Source organism: Ascidia mentula, chromosome 3, assembly GCF_947561715.1.
Source record: "Ascidia mentula chromosome 3, kaAscMent1.1, whole genome shotgun sequence".
Classification (NCBI taxonomy): domain Eukaryota; kingdom Metazoa; phylum Chordata; class Ascidiacea; order Phlebobranchia; family Ascidiidae; genus Ascidia; species Ascidia mentula.
Window position 1 is genome coordinate 21,996,816 of NC_138568.1, and position 26,604 is coordinate 22,023,419.

Below are 26,604 nucleotides of genomic sequence, written 5' to 3' on the forward strand. Positions count from 1 at the left end.
TAAACACATCAAAAACAAATTGGCGAACTAAGCTACTCACACAAAAGTAACGACAAGTAAAATTGTCATCCAAGCAACGCAATGTGAAACAGCAATTCTGGTTGGGCCAATATCTGTTTTTACAAGAATTTTGCAATTTAAAGAAACGAACAAATTCAAAACAGAAAAATTAAACTTTGTGCTGAAACTAATTCAAAAATCGGCTGACAGAGTGCAAAAGACAAAAGCATGAGGAAATGAGATTATTCGAAACATGGATGATCATGTGAGTAAGTAGATGGTACCCAAGTTATTATTGAGGAGTTCAAATCTAAATATTAAGTGTTTATGGTTTTGATGTCGGTTAAAGTTTCTGTTTCTCTCATCGTTTCTTCAGGTTCTTGTTTTTCTAGTTTGACTGCTGGTTGCTTTAGAAGAGCTTCTGTTTGCTCCTGAAGTTTCACCAGAACTGCTTATGCTGATGTCACTTACGCCTGCAGTAATTGGATGAACATCAAATTGTGGATTGAAGAGATCTTTCATCTTTTGCTTGAGTTGTTCTTCGAGCTCCTTTGGTGTCATGTTTTTTTCGCTGTAGTAACTGTTGCAACAAAACAAGATATCTGTGAGGTTTAAGAACAATAATGGCAGAAAGACGGGTAAGAAAATGAAGAGTTAATAATTAAGATTAAACCTTTGCTGAAAAGCAACAAACTGCAAATAGTTTTTATTTTGAAGGGAGTTTGACTTATCATGACGATACAGGGTAACAATCTTATTGTTTGCTAACAAAGGGCAGCTATTGTTCATTGAAAACTTAATCTTAGCCGAAGAAAATTTATTTTGTTCATTGCTCGTCCGTAGAGTAAAAAAGGAGTTAATGATTTAAATTAAACCGTTTAAAAATACTAAAATAATCTGTTTAGGAGCATTTTGATAACAAGGAATGCATTTTACCGGTTTCGCATCTGTTTTGCAGCCTTTTTCCTTCGTTTAAATTTTTCTTTGGTATAAATTTGTTCTTTGCGATAATTCTTTTTGGCTCGCATAACATCGATCAACTCTTCTATGATCTCCTCTTCTGGTTTATCTTCCCCACCCGTCGAGACTCTCAAAATACAAGCGGCGATGCAGGACGACACAGGAATGGAATCAAGCTTTTTCTTCATATCTGGACTATTTTCATTGTCTGGAACAAGTCGTCTGGCAATCTCGAACACCCAGAGGACGGAAAGCTCGAAGAAACGACCTTCTATGTATTTGTCGGTGCGTTCGGTGTTGATAGATTTTGTCATAAACGCCTCAAAATAATAACAAAACTCACTCAGCAGCCTGGCGTAATTTTCAAGAAAGTATCTGTAAGCACTGGGTCGTTTGTCCATGGATTTCTTACTTGGTTTATAAAGTTTGGCGGAGGTGATGATTAATCCGTTCCCAGGTTGATTATCAGTTGGATCAGCAAGCAAGATAATATCCCGACTCACATTAGATCCACAACGGAAGAAGAAACATTTTCCAGCTGTAAAGATTGTTTGGTTTTGCACAATTGCAATGAATGTAGAAAGCATTTTTTGTCCATCGCATCCTTCCAGTTTGTAATTAATCATACTCTCTTTTATCGGCAGAGGGATTTTTGGTTCTTCTCTTCGCTTATTCTCTGTTTTGCAATATTCTTCCAGGTTTTTGAACAGAGTTTCATTGAGTGCTATTTCTAAATCAGAGGATATTCCCTGATTAGGCAGTTTGTCGTGGAATGTTTTGTCATCCTCTTTAAATTTCTGATAACCATCAGCCATTGTTGCAGTTACCTAAGATATTGTGTAGTAAATTTCAGCTGCAAAATATTATTTAAAAGTTGCGGCCGTGTCGTTTGTAGCAGCATGCTTGTATAATGTCAATTTATAATTGCGAAAAGATGCAATATATTTAATAGTTAACGGCAATGTTAAAAATGTTGCATTGCATCATAAACAATTAAATCTATGTTATTATGATATTGACGGGCCAATATATTTGTCTGTTCATAACGTTTTGTTGTTACGTTTTTATTATTGTTGTATAGTGTCATTATGCCACGTGAATGGTGTGTCCAAGTCAAATATTCAGATAATTGATATCCAGTATTGTCAAGCGATTGTACAAGACTCCGCTGTGGTATGTTACTGCGTGTATAGCAGTGTACCGAACTGATTATGTGAAACACTTTGTGAACCGATCGTTTTTTTTCGACGAAAACCGGGTTTTCCGTTAGAAATACTGCCAGACGTCGGTAAAGCCAGGGGTAACCATAAACCACCGCGTTTTTCAACAAACTCGGTGTCGATGGTGGTGCAGAAAACCCTACTAGTTATTCACCTGCTTTTCCGTTTCAAAACGCAGCCGCTATTCAGCGGTTTTACCCACTGTCAAACTTGATACAAAAGTAGTTGCTCGATATCTGTGTGATCGATTCATCCAGACCTTGCCTTTAATGAAACTTTATGGTAACGTTTTGCAGGCCTGAAATTATCTTGTGCTTTGCTTTGTACGGAAACTTGATTCTGTATAACTTCTCACTCCACTGGGTCTCTATATATGACAACAATGAACGCAATGTTCAATAAATCGCAGCAATCAATGTTGTTTCTATTATTTAGCAAAGATGTCTGGCTGTGGACAAAGCGTCGGATCGTTTTGCTTTTGGCCACGATTTCAAACCTGAATACCCGAAATTCTAAACGAGCCAATATGGCGTTACCAACACGATTTTTGCATTGTTACGAAACAATATCGCTTGGTAACGTAACGAATTTAGCAAACACAGTTCCACGTGCCTTGTTTAGCAACAAATTTTCCCACAGTAACTTGACGATGAGATCACAAACCGACGTTTGATCAATGGGGAAAGTTTAAAACTTTGCGTTGCCAGACACGCTTTTTATATTGTTACGAAACAATACCACTTAGCAACGTAAACAATTAACAAACACCATGTAACGAACATTCTATGTGAGTTGTTCACCGACAAATATTTTCCCTCGATCATATTACGTATGGATGGCGCGTCCTTCTACACCGTTAACACAAGGCAACAAAAAAAGGAGTTTTCATTAAATCACATCAATCAATGTTATTTTCTTTTATACCAATTGGCACAGCTTCTCCTTTGATGGAGATGTACTTCTGTGTGTATCTACATTACAAACGATGGGATTTACCATCAACGCAACCATGGTTAGTCTAAATGTGGATAATTTTAGGCAATATTTACTAAAAAGCAAAAAACAAGACATGTTGAAACGGTGATAAATTTCGCAGAGAATTCCGCATTGATTTGGCAAACTTGTCTGATTGTGGAGAAAGTGATTGCGGCAAAAACTTTATCACCAGAACGAGGTGAATGAGATCACTTTGCTTATGGCAACAATTTCAAACTTGATTGCCCAAAATTCTAAACGAGCCAATATGCCGTTACCAATCCCCTTTTTACATTGTTACAAAACAACATCACTTAGCAACGTAAACAATTCAAATACAATTCCACGTGAATTGTTCAGCGACAAACTTTTCCCACAGTAACTTGACGATCAGTTCACAAACCGACGACGAATCAATGGGGAAAGTTTGAAACATCAACTAACAAGGAAGAGTCAGGTTGATTAGCAAACAGTCTACACAGATAAGTTTGAAGTTTTGAAACCTTTTCAGTTTATCGGCGCCGTTTTTTTATGTTTTGCAATTTAACACCATCTGGTGATTCCCCCCGTGGGTAAACACCATCATGCATGTGTTTTGTTGATATCCTTTGTGGTTGTACGTCTATGTATATGTGCCAACACTGTTAAGAGATTCGGAAACATTGCGAATTAAAATTGACTGGCAAATGTTTTTGTTTTAAGTATAAGCTATGAAGGCAATGCTTTTTATAGTGAGTTGCGGAAAAGGTGAACGCCATTTCAATCTAACAGGTCTCATCAGTGCAGCTATGGCGTGACTTACAACGACCTTGTCAGCTAAATATCTTGTCAGTTTTTCTTTTATTTGTCTTGAATATATTTGTATCAAGTAGGAATATTTAGGCTACGTGCAGTCATGTGGAAAATATTTTCTTAATTTTAACTAAGGTGGAATTACAGACAGAGGTGGATTTTATGTAAACAAATTCTTGCACAGCTACAGGGTAGGATGCGATTAAGTATGAGGCACTTGCTTCTTATATATGACGTATTGAGGTTTTGTGATACAACAATCGTTATTGATGATCAATTTGGGTTTTGTGACGGAATAATAAGTCTTCAAACAAATTTATGTTTACGCCAAAAAGTCAGCAATTTTGGCGCATCCATGTTACAAGCCGCAAACAAGTACGCTGTGGGCAGCAAACCGCTTACAAGTTTTAAATTGCGAATTGTTTAGGATTTTTTTTGTGGTAGTCAATATAACGATCTCGGGAGTAATTCATTCCCTCTGCGGCAATCTTTGTTTCGATTCACCGCGAGCTGTTTTTGTCTGGTATTAACTTTACGTTGAAATTATTTGGGAAAGCTCCACGCTTCGTCACATTAGCGAGAGATTAAGTTCAAATGCGAAATTATCACACGATGTTAATTTGAAGGCGTAGTGATGAGCGAATTGTTTTGTTCATTTCTGCCACCAGATTTTATTTAACGTTGCGGTTTGAGATGCATTTCTTTGCATAGTTTTGCAAAGCAAACAACCAATTAGACAATCAATAACTTTAATTTTTTATAGAGATTGATATAGACTCTGTATTGAGTTTGCAGTTCAACTACAAAACAATCCCATTAAATACGATAGCGTCAGGTAAATATTTGGATTACTATCAAATATAGCTGCAATAAGTAAAACCAAAGTTTTGCATTTTTCCGTTAACACAGTGTAGAGCAAAACAAACGTGGGTCCTAACCGCAACAACACAAACATAAACACCCACATATTCTGAAATTTTTCGCTTAAATAAGCGTCTGTCAAAAATATTCAAAACATTTTTGGGAAAAAAATTTTTTTTCCTTATTCCACTATACACACAAAGTAACACATAGCACCGATGTTCATTTAGAACGTGCATGGCTTGCGAAACTTTATGGTAATGTTTTGTGGACCTGTCATATTAACCTGGTGCCTTGCTAACTCCACGTAAACACGATTCCGTGTAACTGTCTCCCCACTCGATAGTGTCTCTATATATATATCCGATCCGATCCTTTGTCTTATCGGCACGATTCAAATCCTGATTACTTGAAATTCTACCCCACCCCCAAGCGTTACCAACCGCATTTTATATTGTTACGAAACAATATCACTCATAACGTAAACAATTAACAGATACCGTGTAACGAACATTCTATGTGAGTTCCTCACCGACAAATATTTTCTCTCGATCATATTACGTATGGATGGCGCGTCCTTCCACCCCGTTAACACAAGACAACAATAAACACAATGTTCATTAAATCGCCGCCATCAATGCTATTTTCTTTTATACCAATTGGCGCAGCTTCTCCTTAGATGGAGATATAATTATGTGTGTATCTATGTTAAAAACTATGGTGTTTAGCATCAAGGTACCCCTGGTAAGTCACAAGTGTTTGTTTTTGTTTAAAGTCACTCCATTGTTACGGGGTTAGCGTGGGTTAAAATTTCGCCACGCCTGACTGACTCCAAGTTTCTCTGTTGTAAACACCAGCAGTCAAGCATTTTAACGATGTGGAAACACACGCCATCCATACGCAATATGTTCTTGGGGAAATACCTGTAGCTGAACAACTCACAAAGAATGTTCGTTACAGGGTGTTTGCTAAATTGTTTACGTTGCTAAGTGATATTGTTTCGTAACAATACAAAAAGCGTGTTGGTAACGCCACATGGGCTCGTTCACAAATGCGGGTATTCAGGTTTGAAATCGTGGGCAAAAGCAAAACGATCCGACTCACTTCGTTTTGGAGACGAAGCATTTGCCGAAATCACAATAAACATCGTGTTTATTGTTGCCTTGTGTTACCGGTGTGGAAGGACGCGCAATCCATACGTAATATGATCTTGGGAAAATATTTGTAACTGAACAACTCACATAGAATGTTCGTTACGTGGTGTTTGTTAATTATTTACGTTGCCAAGTGATATTGTTTCGTAACAATATAAAAAGCTGTTGGTAACGCTTGGGGGTGGGGTAGAATTTCGAGGAATCAGGTTTTGAATCGTTCCCAGAAGACAAAGGATGTGATATGCAGAGGGGCACTGTGGAGTGAGGGGACAGTTACACATAATCATGTTTCAGTGGAGTTAGCAGGGCCCACAGAACATTACCATAAAGTTTTAACGAAAGGCTGCACGTTCTGGATGAACATCGGTGCTATATGTATTACTCTTTGTGTATAGTGTAATAATTTCCCAAAATGTTTTTTGAAAAAAAATTTGACAGACGCTTATTTATGCGAAAAGTTTCAGAATATGGGAGTATTTATGTTTGTGTTGTTGCAGTTAGGATCCACGGTTGTTTTGCTCTACTCTGTGTTAACGGAACAATGCAAAACTTTGGTTTTACTTATTGCAGTTTTATTTGATAGTGATCCAAATATTTACCTGACGCTATTGTATTTAACAGGATTGCTTTGTATTTGAACTGCAAACTCAATAGCTACAGAGCCTACCTATCTCTAAATGTAAATTTAAAGTTATTGATCGTCTAATTGGGTGTTTGCTTTGGAAAACTAAGCAAAGAAATGCATCTCAAGTCGCAAGGTTAAATAAAATCTGGAGTCCGTATTGAACACAACCATTCACTCATCATTACGCCTTCAAATTAACATCGTGTAATGATTTGGCATTTGAACTTAATTTCTCGCTAATGTGACGAAGCGAGGAACTTTCCCAAATCATTTCCACGTAAAGTTAATACCAGACAAAAACAGCTCGCCTGGAATCGAAACAAAGATTGCCGCAGAGGGAATGAATTCCATGGTTCCGAGGTCGTTATATCGGCTTCCACGAAACATTTCTGAACAATTCGCTGCCCACAGCGTAATTGTCTGCGGCTTGTAACATTGATGCGGCTAATTCACGAATTTGTACAAAGGCCTATTATTCCGTCACAAAACCCAAATCGATCATCAATAACGATTGTTGTATCACAAAACCTCAATACGCCATATATAAGAAGCAAGTGCCTCAAACTTGATCGCCTCCTACCTCGATCCGTAATTCCACGTCTGCTAAAATTAAGAAAATATTTTCCACATGACTGCATGTAACCTAAATATTCCACCAACTACTTGATAGAAATATATTCAAGACAAATAGAAGAAAAAAGATATATTCAGCTGACAAGACCGTTTTAAGTCACACCATAGCTGCACTGATGAGACCTGTTAGATCGAAACATCCTTCACCTTGTCCGCAACTCACTGTGAAAAGCATTATTGGCTCCATTTGTTTTTCTTAACAAAGAAAGAAAAACATTTGCTAGTCAGTTCGCAAGGTTTCCCAATCCTTTAACAGTGTTGGCACATAAACATAGACGTACAACCCACAAAGGATATCAACAAGGCACACGTGTGTGATGGTGTTTCCCCCGGGGAATCACCAAATGGTGTTAAATTGAAAATCATAAAAAATGGCGCCGGTAAACTAATTGGTTTCAAAACTTCAAACTTATCTGTGTAGACGGTTTGCTAATCAACCTGACTCTCCCTTGTTAGTTGAAGTTTTATAAACTTTCCTCATTAATCATTCTTTACGTTGCTAAGCGATATTGTTTTGTAACAATGCGAAAAGCGTGTTGGTAACGCCGTGAGGTAGGGTAAAATGTCGGGTAAATCAGGTTTAAAATCGTGGCCAAAGCAAATGACTAATGGCATTACTTGTTTCTGATTTTTGCGACACAAGCCGACAACACTATCGGCTTTCTAGCGGTTGTCTGGCAATAGCGTGCTCTGTGGTTAATTTTGCGGTAGTGGTGCAACATGGTGAACCTAGTGGTTCATGGTGAACAAAAATAAAATTTTATGAAAATACTAGATTTGATATTTGAGTTTGCAAACTCCTGTGAAGGAGTAAAGTAGTTTCTTGGTGTTTACATCAGCGGGTTTTTGTTTAAACTTCTGTGGCCTCGTTGAGGTAACGTGGTTGTTGTCACAACAAAACACAATGATGATATTGTAGCAGCAATCGGGCAAGTTCGGACAACAGGGTCGATACCAGGACAAGTTTGTGTGTTTTCCACAATATATTGCCAGCAGAAACGAGGTTTAACAAAATAATGACAAAAACGTTAAAAAATCGTTGTATCAATAAAGTAACAAGCTTTGGTTCAATGCCAGCTGATGGAGTATTAATTGCAGAATCAATATTGCATACTTCCTATAAACATTACCAGTTTCCGCAAATAAAAACACATGTATTACAGCGGTAATATAATGTCGCTGAGATAAGATAATGCCTTAGCGAGGTACGGGTTCTTTAAACTTTTATTGAGCTAATCTAACTAGAAGATTTAATATGCAAGTCATGTTAAAGCCACTTTTTCCCGACAAGTCAGTACAAGATTTTGTACTTGTTGCTTCACAGAAGTATCATTACGTCAATTTGTTGCAAGTTTTAGTTCAAGTCAGGATTAACATGCGTGTGGATTATCCCTGACGTGTCCGGAATATTGTTGCATTGGTCATTACTGCTTTAATACCTTGAACGTTGGTGCATCTTGTAAGTAATGAATTTACATAATGTTGTGGCGCCAGAATTGCCAGAAGGTGATCAACGACACATGAACAAATAAAGGATATCCGTGCGAGTTATAATAGGCCATCACTTCAACAAAAGGTAGGACATTTGGCATGAGCCGATCAGAAATCTTGACATTAATGTACAGTGACGTTGTCCGCTAAGGAAACCAAACAACACAGAATCCGAGACTCTTTAAAACAGTGTGTCATTTTATTAGCAACATAACAATAAGTAAATTGGAACTGATTTGCCCAACATTGAGATTCTGATAGCTGGCTCCTGGTTTTCCTCATAGTAGGATAAGGAAAAATGTTACAATAATAACAAAGCAACTTTTACCTTTATATTTTGCATTGTCTGTCCCATGCGTGCCACTGCAAACTGTTGCACTTACGCATACTGGGACGCACAGACACACAATATACAGGAAGTGGCCATTTACTCCTACGCCATACGTAATGGAAATATGAACGTGGCGCATAAGGTGATTAAAAGTAGCATATCAGTGTGACGCCATAATAATTTGAAGCCAGATATGATATAAAGCGTACAGTGAGTATAGACCTGAGTCTGATAACTTCCGAGAACCTTAGGGACTCCTTGTGTTTTTTTAAACGTTTGTACTATTTATTATCATATGTTGTCATAAATAGTAACGGTTACAAAAGGGAAACTAAATGCTTCAATAATTCAGCTTAGGTTTGAAATAAAGTATCTGAAATGACTTCAACTGCTGCCACGTCCGATGATTTTGAGAAGTTTGCGGAGTTTGACAAAAAATTCCGTGATCAACTATCTAGACCAGGAATTAAACCTGATCCATCAACATTAGTCAATGAAATTTTGCTAAGAAACTTAAAAAGACATTGTGAAAAATACGTAGAAACAGACATGTTTTCGCCATCGGAAGATTTAATGCCTCGATACAAACTTACAGGTCTCACGGGACGAGACTTACTTTACACATTCATTGAAGTTGTGAACGACAGATCCAACTATAAAAAAGGAAATTATTTCTTCTTCCGCTGCGGATCTCATGCTGGGGATCGAGATATTATCTTGCTCGCCAATCCAACTGATAACCAACCTGGGAACGGGTTAATAATTACATCTACTCTTACAGAACAACCCAACAGCTACTTTATCAATGAAGATCACGTCCTCAAATTGCGTGGGTTTTGTGATTACTTTCGGAAGTTTATGACAGAATCAGTCAGCACAGTAGGCCCCACGGTAGACGAGGGTCGTTTTTTCGAGCTTTCCGTTCTCTGGGTGTTCGAGATTGCCAGACGACTTGTTCCAGACAATGAAAATAGTCCAGATATGAAGAAAAAGCTTGATTCCATTCCTGTGTCATCCTGCATCGCCGCTTGTCTGTTGAGAATCGCCAGGAAGAAGGCTGATGAGGAGCCGGAAGAATGGGAAGAGAATATAATAGATGATCTGATTCACGTTTTTCTAGAGGAATTTGATGAAATAGCCGCAAGAACAATGCTGGAAAGGTTAGTTTTAAAAAATACCCTTCAACTCAACTTTTAACAAAGAAGCAATGTCATTTGCACAAATTCTGTTGTATTTCACTAAAAACACACAAAGAAAGCTCTGCACGCTTGTATATTCTGATGTGTTTGTAAAATGTGTTCGTTTAAAATAGGTTCAAAGAGCAAAGATGTGTGAAGGAAGAAAAAGAACAACTGATGAAACAACTCTTCAATCCAGCTTTTGTCCAATAATACAAAAATTTTCACTGATAGAAGAGTTGGAAGAAAGCGAAAACTTGTTGAAGAAACATCAACAAATCGTAAAGTGATGAAACATTGATTTGAAACTTTCGTGAAACCATTTTAGAGCATATTCAGTTTGTTCTTATGTATTGCAGTTCCATATATATACAGATTGTCAACTTATATTCTTTTGTGATTTGCTTGATTTTCTAGTTCTATATATACGATATGTCGTGACGAGAGAAATATAATTTAACGTTCTCTGATGTCATAGTTATGACGTAGAATGTTTTTTCATCCATTGTTTAACTGTTAGTTGTGTGCACTTAATCGTACTTGATTAATAACGCTTCACTTGTGACTATGTTTAAAGACGCTTTGGCTGTCGTTTATCGCAAGTGTTAAAAAGAGTCTTAAACATTTTATTGAGTGTAATTAAGTTTGTTAATTACTGATTCCCTGTAAACACTGTTTAATCAAACATCGTCATAACTTTTCAAGTTCTTTTTATTTGACAATGTGTTGTTTTGTTTGAAATTTTAATCGAACGACTATTTCTGTCTTTCAAATATCATTATGTGTACACAGAATGTTCTTGTGTTTCATTTAAAAGCCTAAGACACCGCAATTAATGCCAGAACCACTTTCAGTCAAGAGTATGCGGTTCTACAACTTCAAAATGTGATAGGTTACCTTAAAATGAGGAACTACATAATCTATGATACCCAAGAAATTGTTGAAAAACTTCAAGGCAAATATATTCCATATATGCAAAGATGCAATACATGGGTTCATCCCTCCTAAAAACTGATATATCATAACATAATATGCGTGGTCATCGTCAGAAGCATTTGTAGGCCAAGTTGGATTAAGTCGCTACATGACAATCGTTTTACTTTTTCCTGTCGAAACGTGTGTCTCACATGCTTGTGTACTTTAGAATACAACAGTTAGTGTTCTTGAAGAGAGCCCGCCCGGATAATTCAGTTGGGAGACGTAAGACTGATATCACAGGTACTTTCTGTTTACCGATCTTGATAAGGAGTACGATACAATTCTCCTTAAAACGGAAAGAATGCAGAGAGAAACTCTGAAAGACTTGTCCCTTGTTAGATCCTTGTCCCTCAGTTGACTCTTATTGTGCCTCAGTTGAAGTCGTGGTGTGCGTATTTGTCGTTAAGGTTGATTCGCGATCAAGATGACGTCAGGGTTTTTTATGCTTGGAGCCGACGTGCTCTGACGGGTGAATTATTTGCTTTTTTCTGTTTCGCTGCTGTTCCTTTACAGGTTTTATTTGCACCCCTAATGATTATCTATTGCACCATTTCAGCACTTCTTCTTCTGCTGCTTTCGTTGAAATTTTTTGTGTAGATCAATGTCGTCCAAACGAAAATTCTTTTCGACACGAAAAACAGTGATCAATTCCATGTGGCAGTTTTCAATAAAGGAGTGGATTGATGGACATCACCATCAATAAGTCATCTGACAATCTCGAACACCCAGAGAACAGAGAGCTTGTGTAAAAATCCACCTTCCTTCGTTTCCAGTGTAGACTACGGTGCTGACTGATTTTGTCATAAACTTCTGAAGGCAATCCCAAACCCACGTAATCTGTATAGGCATAAACTCCACGAAAGAAGCTATAATGGTTTAATTTGGTTTGTAAGAGATGATGTATTAATCCATCCATTCCCAGGTTCATCATCAGTTGGGTTGGCAAGCAAGATAATAGCTCGACCCCACCATCAGATTTTCAGCGGAAGAGGAAGTAATTTCCTGGTTTTATTCCCAAAACTTGTCTTCAATAAACTTCTAGAGCGAGTCGTGCCCTCCTCCATCAAATACGTATACTTCTATTATAAATACCAGAATGTCTGGTGCAAAATCTATCCTTAAGTTCCATCAACTCCCGATTGCTTTGTTTTTGAACAAATTCGTTGCATGACGACAACTGACTGGGAATTCTTTTTTATCAAATTAAAACAGGGGCGGAAAAATACACAAAAAAATCTAAAAAATATACCAATAAACGATTGATGTTACAAATTCTGAAACGGCCATTTTATTTCCTGTACATTTCCACAAAAAGTTTACATTGTTACTCAATAATCATATTAATATTCTCGAAATATTCGCTTTCTTTGTGTGCAAGGTTCAGGGAATTACATAATTTTGACATCACCATTCAACGGGTTACGATCAACAGGTACACTTAAAATATTAACTTGTTCTTCCGAAACTTTGCAAATCCAGGCAATATATCATTCAGGCATCGTTAAACTTTCCGTATGAAGATCCCGTATATTGACCACATTAGCCGTCGAAAACGCATGTTTATTACATTTTGCCAATCACCGTTGGTTAAATTTGTTGGTTTGCTTTGCTTTCAGCCAATGGACAAATTTTTGTTTTCTGTAATTCCAACCAGCGTGTTGTGGTTTTCAACAAGTGAAATTACCTTTATGCATGGGTGTCTAGTTCTGTTACTCCACTCTAAACATTAGCGGTAAACCTAGTGTTAAATGTTGGAAATCGTGACTGCCTTTACAAACTTTATGAGACCTTTTAGGTCGAAACAGTTGCCATCCGTCTGCAGCTTACACAATTTATTTAGTACGTTAGTGATATTTTTTTAATGCAAATTTTTTCAAATCGAACCATGATTGAAACATTGGACCGGAAAGTCGGTGACGTCATTTCAGCACAAAACCAATCGAGCCAGGTGTTCTTGTTCATTGTGGTCAAATGATTGTTGCGTGTTTCAACCTGGACAGTAATTTGACATTTTTACTTCGATTCAACCTGAGGTCTTTCGTTGTTGTTAAACCATGAACAAAATCTTCACCTCCTGCATCCTTCTCCTCCTCATCAGTACCAGCGTCGCCATGACATTCCGAGGTGAGGTTGATTTTGAGTTCCTTTGTACGGGAATTTCTCACATATTATTACGTAGCTGGTTTAAACCTGAATTTTTAAGATGGTTGGGTTGTTGGTTCGTTTTACTAAATATATTCCGGATAATTATTTTTGGAACTGGTATGGTCACGTGCGCCTCATGACACGCGATTATTAGTTGATAGGTTCAGTTACTTTATTCCTTTTTTGTTTGAGCAAACGATAACCAGAACACATGAGGCCTTGCCGTATAGTGAGCGAAAATATCGGTAAAAATTTACTCCACTTGAACGCATGAAAATATTTATAAAAATCTACGTTAGGTGAAGAATTATAAATTACGTTTTGTTGAATCAGTTGCAAAATAAAGTGGTTATTTTCCAGGAATGTCATGTGATTTCACCAGGCCCCCAGTGATATTACGTGGATATTACTGCACAGATGGGGGTTCACCGGATTGTCGTTCTGCAGCAATTTGCGCACCCAAGCTTCCATTCGATCAACTAGAACCTCACTACTGTTGTTTGTGTCTGGAGAGAAGGAGCTTTTGCTTAAGTAAACCCAAGATTTGTGAATAATCTGGAACAAATTGTCGCTTATAAATCACCTTCTGTTACAAAAATACCTGAACTGACTTAAACATGTTTCAAAGAGTTGCACAAAAGTTTCATTTCCTTTTGTAAGTGTTAATGTTGTTAACCGTTAAAACAGTTCTATTGCGAATGCCATCAAGCACTTAATTCAAATTCTTCTGGCCAAAAATTATAATAGTACATATATATTTTGTTCGGTATATACCATATCGTTATACTTAAAAAGCTCAAAACGAATCAACGGTACATTAACGTCCCCAACAATCCTAACAGAAGTTTTTGTTGAAATAAGTTGAAATACCATATTTGTAATTGGTAATTTATTATTATTTTGCTTGTTCATAAAGTGTATCAAAATTGATCTGTTCATGTTTAATCATCTTTTTATGCAGATGCAATTCCCCGTGATCACGACATTCCGGAACAATAATGCTTTGAAAGTAAATTTAAAGCTTTCCGCGTTGCTTAGCAACAGTGCTTGCCAATAAACAACAGTGGCATGGTTTGTTTGAATTTGCTTCAGTCATTTGCACAGAGGCCAGCATTAACTCAACGCAACCTTTCGCATTCAGTATCAGATTGAATTTATAGTTGTTCAGTCGGACTTTGGAATGAAACCAATGTCCGAAGGTAATTCAACCTCCACTGCATATGTGATGATTCACTTTAAATTCTGCTGCATCCGTTGGAGACTTTAGACTTCCGTTCCGGTTCGCTAGGTCTGTTCATTGTACCGACCTTGGAATTTCCGCAGATCGATCGAATATTGCACTGATGTGGTCACAGGATGTTAAGCTGAAATATCAAGGTTTTGTCACAAACGTCACAAATTAATAGGATGCTATGCTGCGTCACGAGTGATGACATCATGGATCGATCTACAGTCCTTTTCCAATCGAGGGAAAAGGTTACACTGTATCGAAAACATCAAATATTTACTGCACAATATTCTGTTTGAAGTCAGTTATACAAACAACCAATATTACTTCAATACATCATAAAAATATTGCTGTAAAGAAATCAACCGTGTTATGTTTTTTCTGTGGGGTTGTAGATCGTTTTAAACTTGGGCTGTTTGAAAACCCGTGCTTTGGGTTCTCGGTTGCCTGGACAACTTTGAGCTGACTTTGTGAACCACATTCTTGCGCAATTTATCCAAAGCGGTGGAGTATATGAGAGGGTTGATGGCGCTGTTAATGGGAAGCAGAATAACTGCCGACACGACGTAAGCCGTGAAACCGGTGAAATGGAGGACAACGTAAAAACGGTGAAATGGAGGAAAGTCATCAGGGAAAGTGGAATCCAGCTACAGAAATCGGTGACGATGAGGAATATGATTTTGTTCTGCATATCTGCAACACAACGGGAAGATACATAGATGTGACAAAATGGGTGGCGGTTATTTTGGCTAGAATTTAAGTCATATTCACGTCATACAAATACATCTAATGGTTTGCAATTGCAAGGTTCCACAGATAAAGGGATAACTGAAAGGTCGGCAATGCAGTGCTTGAACGTAGTTTGTGACGACTAACATAGAAATCTTAATCACGCAACACGCGAATAAATTCGTGGAAAAATTTCATGCTGTGTTAAACGTGAATATACGTAAAGCATGGAGGCGAGGCCGTTAAAATACCGAAAGATGCATTTTTACTTTGGTATTAAAAACTACAGCGCGTACATTGGTGATGTATGGGTTTTGTAGAAGAGGTGACTTGTTTGCGGAGTTACTTTTCAGAACTAGTCTGTATATTATTGGTTTTAATCAAACCTTTATTTTTCTTTGAAACGCGTGCATTCTGACCATATGGTTGACAATCCGCCCACTTGTGGTCGTCTTTCTGTAGATGAGAAAGTACGAGAAGGCAACGTACAAGAATGCGACGAAGTTAAAAGATATAACAGAGATCGTATAACTCCACGCCTCATCCGACGAAGTGACGAACAATCTGCTTATGCACACACTGTTGCTGCTGTAGTATCTGAAATAAAAAGAAGGCCATTTTTCGAATTGTTCTGGTTGATATTCCAGGACTTTCCAAATGCAAGTTGCCGAAATACAAAGAAATTGAACTAATAGATAGAAGATATATAGAATAAACAAAATAGTTTGTGTTTGGATGGTTCACTGAGTGATTTCAAACAATCGGTTTTACGTGGATTAAGCAGTTAGACCGAGTTCATAACACAAGCTTTGCACTGGAGGATTCTGCTGACTGGCGAGCGTACGCTACCGATAAAAGAACAACGAATTCGCCAATGCGGATGTGTGTGTGTGTGAACCCAACCGCGGACTCGTCGTACCCGAGATATCCTTTCGGCTTATCCAGTATATGGTATCCACCTCGGATGAGCACACGGTAAAGATCCGACCATGACGTCGCAAGGTTTGTTTGTTTCCAGGCGGAAGTGACGTCGGTGTGGTTTACGTCGGAATAAAACTCCACCACTCGCTTCACAAAAGATTTCATGTCTGTATAGAAACAAAAGTTAGCGTTTGTAAATTCCAACGAATACAAATTTGAAAACACACAACAATGTGTTACGGAACAGTGGAATCAACTTGCTTGATGCTTATGTAGAGAACTATACCTCTAACGTACAACATGCAGCTTAACAATGGAAAGAATAATTTTATTCATTGCCATAAAGTTTCGCCACTTTTACGTAAACGCTTTGCCACTAAATTCATCAATAATTTGGGTCAAATCCACTTGCAAAACTACAACTTTGGTCAGAATATTTTACCGAAAAAATCGACTGTGACGTCACGAACGACCATATTTTTTTCGACCCAAGCTTTGGTTTGGAATTTTTCTTCAAACTCGACCGTGAGTGGCAGCAACGCGATGAAGAACGACACAAACCAAGTCATGAAGACTGACAACATCACAATGCGCGTGCTGGGGTTTGAAGATGCTTGGAAAGGCTAAAAAATCAAGTGATCAGTTTGTATGATGATGTTGCTGTTGATCAGTTATTGTGTGTGATTTCAGGTAGTTTTGCTGTGTGATTTTGACAACTTTTAGATTTTGGGTGTGTTACATACTTCAAACAGTTGTAAAAATACAACTATAACTCAATGTCATATTTTATCCAACAACTCAACTGAAAACACTTAAAATAAAGGTCTTTAAAACAACATAAGCTGAGAGGCAAATTCCTGTCGTTATCTTGTCGTCACACTGAGATCTCAGTCCACGTTCACAACTTAAACGTTGCACACATGTGTTTCACCTTAAAGACGGCGTAGAGACGAAACGTAGTCAGCAGAACCATGTTTGACACCGAGGTTTCACTCGATAGCGCCACCATCACACCAAGGGCAACGCATGTGCCACTGGACCGCCACGGGAGGTCGCTGCTGCAGTATTCTCCCGAGTAATGAACCCCCATAGATCCAAGTATGATGAGGTAAACTCCCATGAGAAAATCTGAGGCACTGAGGTTGAACACTAGAATGTGATTGGCGCGCGACGATGCGTGACCACCACGTGACTGCGTTGCCGGTTTTATTTCTTTTGACATCACCATCTGCAAAAATTGTTGTATTTGTTTTTTCGAATTATTCTTAATGGGATACAGACTTTAACGGCCCAGTAAATACGTAGGTGCATGCTTAAATGGATTAAAAAGAACTTATTTATTAAAGTAAGCACTTCGCACCAGAAGAAATCCATTGAGTGTTATAATATTTCATATAAGAATATTCGAGCATTTGTTTCGAGACACAGACAATATTCAATGCCGTGTTCTGTGATATGTTTTCACAGCCATAAGGCGAACACTTAGTTTTCTGAGTAAGCAGACTAAAGTTAAAACCAGAGTCAGAGTTTTTCAGATAAAACCTTTATACTTTCCATGTTGCCTAAAGTTGCTGCGAGTCCCATGATCCACACAGCTCCACGTAACAAAGGGTTCGCGATTAATTCGTATCTCGATGAAAACGACATTTCACTTGATGACGTCACCAAGGGACATTCGTCACTCCAGTCACTGCAATCTCCGACGCCGTTGAATTTCTACACAGTAGTTTGAATCTTGTTACTAAGAACAATCCACCACCATGAAGATTTATGTTTAAAAAAAAGAGCTGCAAATGTTCCGATTTTCGCTTCGAAAAATGGCATCTGGGTCAACTAGGGGAATTCCCTCGGAGAAAGGAGAAACAATGCTCATTCATAAAAATATCACCTCATACCAGTTTTTTCGGAACAAACAGAGGTTTTCCACTTTCGCAATAAAACCTTCCGTCGTCTGAGCATCCCAGTTCATCCTCCGACGAATCACAGTTTATCTGACCGTCGCAAATTCGATGCTTGCCGATTGAAAGCTGGCAGAAAAGAAAACCGAAAATTATCAATAATTTGTGATGGAAATCAATTTCAAAGTTGTTTAATATTTTGAACTTGACTGTGACGTTTCCACGTGCGTCAACGCAAAAGAAGTGCTGCTGAAATAAGGTGGGTTTTTTTTTGTTGAAAAAGTGGCTGATCCAGCTAGTTTGCAATGCCTGGGCTGCCAAGCCTGTGAACCTAATGATCGCGATACGATAGCTGTGATCGCCAAGCAACGACCTGCGCAGTGGGGCGATCCTTCCAATCATGCCAATGCATTAAATATTACTGCGTAATTAAAAACAAATTACTATTTCAAAACAAACATATTTTGAAACATTTTTGTGTTACACCGTATTGGTTTGTTCAAGTTCCTGCTTAGCTGGTATGCAATTTAGGAACTTTCGGATTTAACTAATTACTCACCGCAGCGCCACCAAGCGACTGGCAATGCATACGATCTGGGCACGATTCTCCATTTTCGTCACTTCCGTCCACGCAGTCGACGAAACCATCGCACACTTTCAGCTGATCGATGCTGACGTAGCCGTCCATTGTGTTGCAAGCGAACTTCGACGTGCAGATCGTCGGGTCTTCATCGTGGTAAACGTAAACGTCGTTAAATTAGGCGTGGTTGCATTCAATGAGTCCGTTACATAGTTTAGGTCTGACGTGATCTGGTAAAAAGGAGGTTTAATAAGAAAAGTGTCGGAAGGTAAGTACCTCAGAAATTACAATATGTCTGTCATCAGCACCACGAGCAAAGAATGTTGTTTTTTTCGTGTTCAGTAATTCTGTATAATTTTCATTTATTTTGTGCATAGGTTAAAGGTTTTACTTGTCTTAAGTGTAAAATACTTGTTACCCAGCAGAGCCTATAATTGTGGTTATGAAAGGAAAATTCATTAGTGTGATGGGGCAAACGTTTCAAACACTATACCGTGCTCACAAACAACACTTTTCCGAGTCGTTTGGTATTTTTCTTGCAAGTTTGGCAAATGTTCGTTTTTAGGGGAGTTTCGAACTAAATATCAGTCAGTGTTATTAGTAAAAGTTTCACACAAATGGCATTAAATTGACTAAAATGCTGTCGCCAATAAACAAATTTGACAAAATGCTTCCAATTGTGTTCAAATGATTTGTAAACAACTTTAGCGCCAAAAATGAGGAGCGTAAGGTAATCCTTAAAAACATTATGACAGCCTGGTAGCAACGGCAAAGCAGCAAGCAAAGAATCTAATTCTATAAAGTTCTTTTATGTGCAATGTAACGTTTTACAGGTTATTCGGTGGTTTTCGTGCAAGTATTGCGACATGATTTCCAGCATAAGTTCATGCAAGATCATAAAATGTTACAAAATTGCATTGTTGATGTCCCATGTGTATCAGGTACACCAGAATCGTTTGCAAACAGCTAAAGTGCAGCCAACGTAACATGGTCACTTACAGTCGCTGCATTCAAACAATGGAACCCGATGTTCATCCCTGCATCCAGTTTTAACTTCGGGTTTGGACGAAGTTCTTGTGAAATTGTCACAAACCTCTGTGCATTCCTCCTTGACCGGTGAATTGTAATCTCTCCGACTTCCAGGTGAACTTACGCATTCGCTTCTTCCATCGCAGAAAATGGCTGTTTTCTGTTCGCAAGTTTCGGATGCTAAATGACTGCATCTGGTAAAAAAATTCAATTTTACTGCACGAAAACTTAAAACTGACTTCTCATTTTCGCGTATGGCTACACAAATTGGTCAAAGGCCGGTGAAAATAACAGGATCATCAATATCAGAAAATTACACAGAGCGGTTTTGTTTCTGAAAACATTTATTAATCTGTGTGGAAATATATTGCACGGAAGGTTGTAATCAAGAACACAACGTGTTGTTTAAACTAAACATTGATGAGTATGACGTCAGACGCAACATCATACCTAAAACTGATTTTATGTCAAATCAAAGTCAAAATAAACGCAGGAGGTTGCTAATGTGAGTGGTTGTACACACCATCAAACAAAAAAAAAGTTAAAAATTTATGTTTTTGCATAACTACTTCAAAGATTTGTACACACAAATTTCCACAACAGTCATGCAAAACCTAAATTTTAAACCACTTTCTTTGTACCTTGATTTATTTAAATTTCAATTTACCGGCATAGTTTTCCTGGCACCGTCTGGTTTCCACAAGGAGCTGTTCCACTGCATAGCTCCGACCTGAAACACAACGTGCATTTTTATGTTATGTAGATTATAACTCTTGCTATGGCTTACATTTCGTCCGATCCATCGTTGCAATCCACAATTCCGTCGCAGACTTGACGAGTGTCAACACATATTCCACTTCCACAATCAAACTTACCTCCGTTGCAACTGGATGCGCTTTGTTGGGAGATGACGCTGAATGGAAGCGTTTGTGTCAACTAAGGTTAAATATATAAAATAAGGTCTTCGCCAATTTGGTTCCAGCTTATGGTCAACAGGAACTCGTCATCGTTTGCAGTGGATTGTGTAGTGTGGCCAACCACGCCAACATACAGGTGAGGAGTTTGGTTATTGCTTGGATGTTGGTGGTGTTGTGCACCGGCCATGTTATAAAATTATATTGGACTGGATCTTGTTCCAAACGGGTAGAAACCGATGTTACATTTCGCGTTGCAACCAATGCAAGCTAAATTTTTCATCACAAGCCAAACCAGAGTGGTTATAAATTTCAAAGTCGTGCAACACAACATTTTTACACCAGGAGTTCTAAGACCTTTCAGGGCCACGACACACAGCTTAAGAAACCCCGGTCTACACCATGGCCCAGTTTGATTATTATTAACTGCCCATAGTAATCATTCAATTGCTTTGGATTTGTTAAGATGTGAGAGCTCTTACTGTGGTTGTATCTTTGCACAGAGATCAGGAAGTTGACCTTCACACAAGCATTCGTCACTCATGTCGTAACAATCTATGACGTCATCGCATACGCTGGTTTTGGGAATGATGAGGTCACCATCTAGGCAGTGGAAGCACAGGGAGTGATTGAACTGGGCCCACATCGATGATCGAATGTCGCTGTGGAAAAAATCGAGATGTGTTGTTTTGTTACAATTTGGAGAAATACAATTTTGTATTATTTGTGTGCGGCCACTTTTTTTGGTGCCACGAAAACATAAGTTTTCAAATTCTTTCCACTTTTATTCGCCTAAAAGAAAGTTAAATAGCGTTCACTTCAAATAGAAACAAAATTATTCTAAATATGTAGTTTAAAGTATTGATGGCAGCCCCCACAAAAAACAACAACATTTGAAGCAAATTACTTCGGATTGTCGGTGAGAAGTCCTTCGTTGTGAAGGAAACAAAGGTCACTCCCGTCATCGCAGTCTTTTACTCCGTCCCACAGAAACATCTGAGGCAAGTTGCAATCACTGCCCTTCCGCGTGCATTTGAACCCGTGCCCTTTCTGCCATCGGAGGTGGGACGAGCAATCGTTGCAGGTATCGTCATCACAGATGGTGGATCGATGGAGGCAGGTGGAGTCGGGACAACGGAAGTGCGTCGGGCATTCCATGTCGCACGGGACGCCAGAGTTACAAGGGTGGACGAGGGAATCGCACAACTGACGTTTGGTTTTGTTGCAGTTCATGTTGGGGTCATCCGGGTTCAAATGGTTATGACACGTGTTTGAATCGACGAAACATTCGCAAGTTCTCACGAGGCTGAAAGGGAAATAAGAAGAAGCGTAATTATGTTTGTAAAATTAACAAATAGGGCTCACAATTTGGAAAATGGTAATTGGTGAGCATATAATTCATACAACAGGAAGGGCCTTCAGTTTGCACTCAATGAATAAAGTTGACAAACAAACAGCATTTTGATATAGGGTTGACCACTAGTGTCGCTGCAAAATCTGCTATTTAAAGATCATACGCATTAAATTAAAATGAGAAAATTACACTGTGGATTGCATGGCAACCATGTAACCCCTAAATACACACTCACCAATAAATTCAAGACAATAAGAGACATTTAAATTCACGCCCACCTTGGGTTTGACGCGTATGACGTAGCATGACGTAGCATGACGACACAAATCTGGGGTTTCCCCGTCACAATAACATTCATCACTTAAGTCAGGGCAATCGATGACGTCATCGCACACGCTTTTGCTTGAGATTGTCGTTTCGTTGTCGTGGCAACGGAAGCAAGCGGAATTGTTGAATTCAGCGAATATCGATTGCCTGACGTCGCTTTAAACAAAGTGATGTTTTACTTGTATGGCTTAATTCACAACAGAAACTTGTTGATTGTTGGTATGTATTCGTCTAAACAAATGATATAAATACAGAATAACCTCTTGGTACATTAGCAATCCTGTCTGGGCGTTGGAATGCTTTGGATTCAACAATTTATTAAACTTTAACCATTTAGAACTACATCTTGCAACAATGTAAAAGCAATGGTAACCGGTAACTCCATTCACATTTAGATAAGGTTAGGTAACAAAAATGAAATTTCTATGTACCTGGGATTTCCCATTAAAACCGTGTCGTTTTTCTGGTTTACGTAACACAAGTCTATTGCGTCATCACAGTCCGCAATCCCGTCGAATAACAAGATTTGTGGCAGAACACAAGATCCCCCGTTCCTCGCGCACTTGAAACCGTGTCCGTTGTTCCATCTCTGTGATGACGAACAATCGTTGCACACGTCACCGTCACACAAGATTGACCTTGGTAGACACGTCATATCCGGACACCGGAGGTGGGAGGGGCAGAGCATGTCGCAGGGAAAGTCTTGGTTGCATGAATTCGACATGTGGCAAGCTGGAGATGGAGTTTGGGCGCACGTGGTTTTGTTGAGAGTTAAGATATTGTGACAAATTCCGTTCGAATCAAAGCAGTCGCATTTCTTTATCATTCTGCGAAGTAAAAACATGTAGATGAGCAAAGTGGAGCCAATAATATGATTTCTGTGAGCTGCAGGCCAAGAAGAGTCGCACCAAGCTGCACTCATGAGATCTCGATGACCGAAAAAGTGACCATCTGTATGCAGCTCACATAAAAAACATGTTTAGTTGTGGATGAATTGTAACCGAGCCATGCATAAATTTGCCGTTGATAAATATAGCATTACAAGTGAAATATTAATTTGTTGTAGACGACATCATTAATATAATATTTTAGACAATATCTCTATCAAAATTTTTTCTGATATTTTTCTGTATTCACATGTAATGTGAATGTCGCCATATTTAAAAATACTGTTTTCAATGTTACGCTTGCTTCGACGCAAAACCTGTGACCCTCAGTTGAAACTTAGGTCGCTTATAAATCCACTTACGTAGGGTGTTCTTCATATTTGCTGACATAACCACATATTTCGTGTGCTTCCTTCTCACATTGGCACTCGTCCCTCACATTGGGGCAGTCAACCTTCCCATTACACACGTTTGAACTCGATACGATCGTGTGTTGTTCGTCTCGACACGGGAAACATATGGTGGAGTTAAAGAAGGAGCCGGTTCGGTTTCTGACGTCTCTGTAAATAAATTGTTTTTGTGTTTGCAAAACATTAGTCAGTAAACTTTACAGTTATATCGTTCCGAGTCAACCAGTGGGCGCAAAACGTTTTGCATCACAGAAAGGTCAAATGCAAAATTCACATTTCGTACGACCCCACGTTATGTGCATTACAGAATCAAACCAAGTTTAACCATAAACACATTATATATTTCATTGCAAACACATTAAACTTACCTTGGGTCACCATTCAGATTGCTTCCAATTTGAACATAGCATAAATCCGTACCATCGTCACAGTCAGAAATTCCATCAAACAGAACGTTTTGTGGCAGATTGCATAACCTCCCATTTCTCAAACACTTAAACCCGTGTCCATTGTCGAACCTTCTCGAAGACGGACAATCGTTGCAGAATTCATCATCACACAATGAAGCTCCGTCCGGACAGCGATTAAAATCTGGACACCAACCGTCGCACAGTGTTTTACCGATGCATTGGGTGTGGCCTCGACAAAACTCAACACGACGAATCGCACAAGTTTCAATCCAACCCAGCAAACGGGGCAGCGAGCATCTGAAATGCGACGCAGGTTTTTAATTGCGCTGCCGATTATTCTAATATAAAAACACAGACACATTTTCGTGTGTACTTGAATTAATACACTAACCAGTACATGTGGTTATTTTCGGCGCTTACGCTTTACAAAGGCAATATATTGACTTTTTGAATTTCTATCAAATCATGCCGGCAATTGTTTAAAATACGAAAGACTTACCGTAATTGGAGAATATAGGACTGTACAAAACATAAAATAACTGAAACAGTTTTTTGCATTGCTAGTGCGTGCGGTGGCTTAACTCAGCCTACAGTACAGTTAAACATACATTAAATATTCAGAAGTAATGTTGGTTTCTTGCGACACAATTTCTGGTTTTCTTTCATCACTTTTGTCGGGACAATCCGCGAAGTTGGAACAAAACCGATTTTGTGAAATTACTGTTCCGTCGTCGCAGATAAAATTCGGTTTCCACTCTGTGGGGGTAAATAATGTAATCAACTCTATTAAGTATGAGTCATACAACCATCTGATCAAGCGCAAATAAAATATGCGGCATTCAAGAACGTGTTGGAAAACGCATGCAGTTTATAATACATGACGTCTCCACACAATTTTGCAATACAGCATCGCAGTAGCACAGTGCGCACTGTTCGTAAAAGCAGATGAAATCGACTAATAAAGGATCTCGCCACGAATGGATTTACCATAACCTGAGGTCAGAAAGATTGAATCTATCGTTTGGTTGTTTTTTTACAGTTGGTCACCAGACAATTTCCAAACCAGTTAGTTGATGGTACATGTATCAGATAAACAAGTTTAACGAATCACAAATCACATACCTGAAGTACTGGAGTGTTGAAAGCTGAGTGAAAGGAGCAGGATTAACACAAGGAGACCATGTCAGTTTAAATGAAATAGTCACGGAATATCTTAACATAAGATGACGTAATAATGGTAAAATTATTTAGAAACCAAACACACACAGATTACCCCAGCTCTCTTACGTCTTTATAAAAAGCAAACTACTCGCTCCTCCTATTCATATTGTCAACACGTTGCACTAAGCATTAATATACACCCCACTAATACATGTGGTAATGAATGGGATGAATTTACGCACTTCATCAGGAATTTGACAACGCGAATTTTGCGGGAACAGCGAAGTTGTGGCAACCTGTCACTCTCAGGAAGGGAAGTCTGCGTCAGTTGAGTTACCGCGCGAGCGACGCGTGCAATAAAATAACCTCGTTAATAGTTGGACGGGCAACCGCTTTTGGCCGAGATATCTTGTCTGGGGTTTGTGTTTAGAAACGATTACATAATGGGCAACAACACGTCTGCAACAAAATGTGCTGCATGGAAAACATTTTCTTATAATTATGTCCTACGACTTTCCTGTTTTTGCAACAAGTTTAAAGTTTAGAGTTTGATTTTTTTTGATATGGAATCCTGTTACGGTTGATGTCAGAGTTGGTTATTGCGTGGTTAAACTATGTCGTTTACCTCCGGTCATCCTTTTTGAGCAATAATATAACTTTTTTTAGCATCCAAACACAACTCATTTAGAGGTCGTGGGTGACGTCAGAAGTAAAGCCAGGTGTAATTATAAACACAGCGACGCTGGTTAATATGATGTCACATGGCCATTGTTATTTACATCAGACTTAACCAGGATGACACAGGAATGGACTCGTTTGCATCATCATCAAATATTCGTATGGCAATCTCGTGTTAAGAAACGATTACAGAAGGGTTGAACAGATCCTTGTCCCAAACTCAGCCAACAAACAAAGTTTGTAATTTTATAACGTGACCAGCCCACAAGGTGGTGCCAGAGAGCCAATTTTTCCAATATTTACAACTAACTTATTTCTGATGTTTTTGATTTGCTGATGAAAGCAAATATAATTCATATAACTTGTATATTTTGTGAAGATTTTGTCTCCTTAAACTTCAGTATAAGAACTTACCTTGCTTTTATAAGTTTAAGTGGACGTTTCCCTATCCAGCCATATTGGATTCAAGAAACCCATAAATTATTCGACTTCCTCAGAAACATTGGGATTTCTACGTCAATAAGCTCAGTGCGTTTTGCAGAAGTTTTCAAACCTCAACCTCATCTTTTCAAGATGTTTGAAAAAAGGTTATGCTTACGCAGTCATGCGAGAAGTTATTTTCGAAAAAATCGCGAGGATGTTCGGTTGCAGTCACTTGTGTGCATATTCATTCGCGTGGTTGTGTTTTGATCAAACCACAAATGATTTGATTTGTGATATCGCGTGGTTATTACT

At 38.5% G+C, this 26,604-nt stretch overlaps 2 protein-coding genes and 1 pseudogene across 2 annotated transcripts in view; 1 reads left to right on the top strand and 2 right to left on the bottom strand.

Annotated features, from left to right (window-relative positions):
- Positions 1-330: 330 nt before the first annotated feature.
- The window catches only part of LOC145895961 (uncharacterized), a 29,486-nt gene continuing 3,212 nt past the window's right edge, over positions 331-26,604 (bottom strand). Inside the window, exons 2-3 of the mRNA XM_082984729.1 lie at positions 937-1,168; positions 331-580 (exon numbers count right to left, since the gene is read on the bottom strand). Coding sequence (XP_082840855.1) covers positions 373-580; positions 937-1,168 — 440 coding nt within the window. The 3' untranslated portion in view covers positions 331-372. The remainder of the gene's footprint in view (positions 581-936; positions 1,169-26,604) is intronic.
- LOC145894052 (uncharacterized) lies at positions 9,403-10,906 on the top strand. The gene is made up of 2 exons (XM_082982491.1): positions 9,403-10,202; positions 10,355-10,906. The coding sequence occupies exons 1-2, from the start codon at positions 9,421-9,423 to the stop codon at positions 10,431-10,433; spliced, it is 861 nt and encodes a 286-aa protein (XP_082838617.1). The 5' UTR covers positions 9,403-9,420; the 3' UTR covers positions 10,434-10,906.
- On the bottom strand, positions 11,895-25,826 carry LOC145894591 (uncharacterized; annotated as a pseudogene).